Source organism: Rhincodon typus, chromosome 16, assembly GCF_021869965.1.
Source record: "Rhincodon typus isolate 14 chromosome 16, sRhiTyp1.1, whole genome shotgun sequence".
In the NCBI taxonomy this organism is placed as follows: domain Eukaryota; kingdom Metazoa; phylum Chordata; class Chondrichthyes; order Orectolobiformes; family Rhincodontidae; genus Rhincodon; species Rhincodon typus.
The window spans coordinates 25,601,063-25,604,425 of NC_063347.1; the positions used below are offsets into that span (position 1 = coordinate 25,601,063).

The 3,363-nt window shown below is 36.5% G+C and overlaps 1 protein-coding gene across 3 annotated transcripts in view; it reads right to left on the reverse strand.

The window, feature by feature from the left end:
* Positions 1–357: 357 nt before the first annotated feature.
* The window catches only part of fgd (faciogenital dysplasia), a 213,084-nt gene continuing 210,078 nt past the window's right edge, over positions 358–3,363 (reverse strand). For all 3 annotated transcript variants that reach the window (XM_048606534.1, XM_048606535.1, XM_048606536.1), the window contains one exon: positions 358–1,271. In XM_048606534.1, the coding sequence (XP_048462491.1) occupies positions 1,050–1,271 (222 nt within the window). In that variant the 3' untranslated portion in view covers positions 358–1,049. The remainder of the gene's footprint in view (positions 1,272–3,363) is intronic.

A 3,363-nucleotide genomic window follows, 5' to 3' on the forward strand; every position in this document is an offset into this window, starting at 1 on the left:
TATTCTGCCTCCATCCAATGCTTATTGTCAGTAATTGGGTGCCAAGTTCACGATAATTAGAGTATTTACATTTCAAGATTGGTGCAGATTTGGGACCCAGTAATTATTCAGACGCTGGGTTCTTAAACCAAATTGTAATGCAAGCCCTTCCTGTCAGCATCTATTGCTCAAAGCCTCTAAGAACCAAAAATATTTCAAGAAAACTGAAGTCTCACTGGAAATTCCAGTTGACCTCCTTCCTTCAAACCTCCATTGCCTGGACATTGAAGATCCAGGGATTTTCAATATTTCTCACAATGTACAAATACACACAAACTCAGTCAGACCAAGTTGACTTCAGTTCCTCTAAGAGGGCAATAATGATGAAAAGCAGGCATGTTTATTTAAAAGCACAATACATAAATAAGTCAAATTGGCATACAGATATCTGGTTCAGGTTGTTGCACCACAAAAGCTACAAGAAGCATAAATTTGCAAGTGTACAGCATTTTCCTGCCTTTTGTTAGCAGTATGGAACAAGAGAGAGAAAATAAATCCACTTAGCATTTTTATTTAAGAAGAAATTAATTACATCATCAAATGCCAAATAGGACAAAGAGCACTGAGTGTTTAAAGAATTGGATAGAAGATATTTGATAGACCATAAGTGGCCAGCCACAGGGATTCACAAGTTTTAACTTAAAAAGAACATACATTTAGCTAATGAATTACTATACATCTTGCACAAAGGAATTGCAAGTACTGCCGTTAAACACGTTTACACAGAAACCGTGCTGCACTGGACCAGAATGGAATGAATGACATGATTAATTTGTAAATTATGACACTTTGCTGATGTGCTTAGGTTCCTCAATAACATAATTGTCATAATTGTTGAAAACCAACAACACACAAAACACTTAAGTCTGATGCTTATATTTAAATTTTAAACATCTCTCTCAAATCAAAGTGCCCTCACTGTTCCATTCAAGTTTGGAAATTACAGCTAACATCATAGAAAGTCGCGACACAGCCTTGGTCTCATTTGTTGCTAATTTGGCCACTGTTTCTTATTCTACTGAGTTGCTTGCTTCTTCTTCAACGTCACCCTTGGCAGTTTTTGAGATTATGTCAATCCATCTATTTTGAAGCTCTTCATCATCTGCACTAAAATAAAAGATCTGTTGGGACTGTCTCAGCTTGAAAGAATGCTTCTTCTCAATCGTATCAACGGAACTAGGAAGTTCAATCTCATAGCCAGGCAAGGGGATAGTACGGGCATTTTTTCCATCCTGCAAAGAAACATCCCCATAAAAATACATGAAATAGTTTTTAAAAAGCAACAGATAAAAGCTTGAGCACACTATCACTGTCCACTTTTCAAATTCAATATGGAGAAATTCAGATCCACATCATCCAGAAAAAAGTCAACTTCATTGCGTTAACAATGCACAAAGCCTCCAATATATACACAATCTGTGCAGGCCTACTTTCAGAATGGAAAATATAAAGCTTAATTTAGTTTCAGAAATTCTAATGGCAAATATAGCCTCCAAATTCTCAACTGCTGTCAGAAAAAGAAAATAATGTCACTGTAAGGTTACTTCATTTATTTCAAAAGCATTGCAATTCATTTCAAATTATTTAAGTTTTTGAAGACATAACCCTCTGCTTCAAACTACAGCAGAGGACATTTCATCATCTTTCAGAAAAGTGAATTATTCTATGACCTTAACTAGCTTCTTCTTTTTGGTTAAGAATGATCAATAAATTTACTTCCATAAAATGCGGTACATCATGCAAATTTTGCAAACTGCAAACTTCAGATGGTTAAAAATGTGGTATGAAAAGCAGTTAATTTTGCATGTAAGCAAATATTTTCCCAAGACACAAAAATGCAACCTAATTCATTGAAACAAGTGTAAATATTTCAGATACTACACAAACTGGCATAGAATTTCACTTCTCTGATGGACACAGTCATTGGACTCTAAACATTAACACTGCTTTCTTCCCATAGATGCTACCAGATCTGCTGAGTTTTTCCATCAATTTCTGTTTTTGTTTCAGAATTTCACTTTATTGGTACTGAAGTAAGATTCATCAGGTGTCCTGCATCTGGAATGAGATGCAAGTCTCTATATCCTTAAGCAATGTGACACCAACATTTACATCTTAATCGGACATACATATATCAAAGTGCAAATCTTAGGATTTTAGGGTTATCCTTCGTTTCATGCAAAAAGATATATGGAAAGACCTAGAACTTTCTATGAACACTTACCTTCACTGCCTTTGAAATGCTAGGTAGTTTTAGAGCAATAGTTTTAAAATAAAATACACATTTTCATCCGCTAACAATATTGTGCTGATAGAGAAATCTTTCTTTCCTCTGTTCTATCAACTGGATGCTAAAATTATAGTTTTAACAATCCCTGAAGGTTGTAAATTCAACCAATTTGTTGATATGTTACTGAATATACAACTTAAAATAGCTACTAAGGTTTCCTAATAGTTGAAAACATTTATCCAAGGAATCACCCTTGAATTCAAAATTGAAAGCCGAATAGAAAATTTTCAAGTTGAAGAATAATTACATTAGTGAGCAAAGATAGCATTAAAAATGTCTGAATTACAGCAACTGCCACTCCCTATGCAAGTTCCATTTCCCTTGGAAATGCTGGTTCTAAACATTTCCAATGGCCCCAACACCCACACCACTGTATCTTGAAGAGATGGTTTCTTTTTGCAATCACTGGGAAGATGAGACATATTATTATCAGGGTGTAATCTGAAGCCATTGTGTGCAATCAAATTCGAGACAATGGGCAGAATCTTCCCAGCCCCTGAATGATGTATAGTACTAGCAAGAAAGTTGAGAAACTTATGTGAGATGGCGAGCGAAGAGCTTTCTGGCATCAAGTGCAAAATGTCGCATTTCCAAACCAAGTGCTGGACAGAGGGATGAGATTTTCACTAGTGAGCAGTGGAAGGCCTATTCCTGTACTTCAACATCTCAATGATTACCCAACCTTGCCTGATAAAACTGAAAACAAAATATGCTGGAAATAACTTTGGGTGAGGCAGCATCCATGGAGAGACAGCAAGCAAATGTTTTGAGTCTAGATGACTCTTCATCAGAGCCTGCCTGATAACATGCAGTTTCTCATTCTTCCAACCACTGGATAGAAACTAGATAGTGACAACTTCCAACATGCAAGTCAGAGTGGTAGCCACTATTACTGCTCACTCAGTTTGTGGCAGGTTTGATACACACAGCTTCGTTGCCTTGTCATTTTCTGCTTTGCCCCCTCAGCCACAATTTAAAGGCTCAGTATCTCTGTCTTGCCTTTCTGCTCAGTGCAGACAAAGCCAGACAGTTTG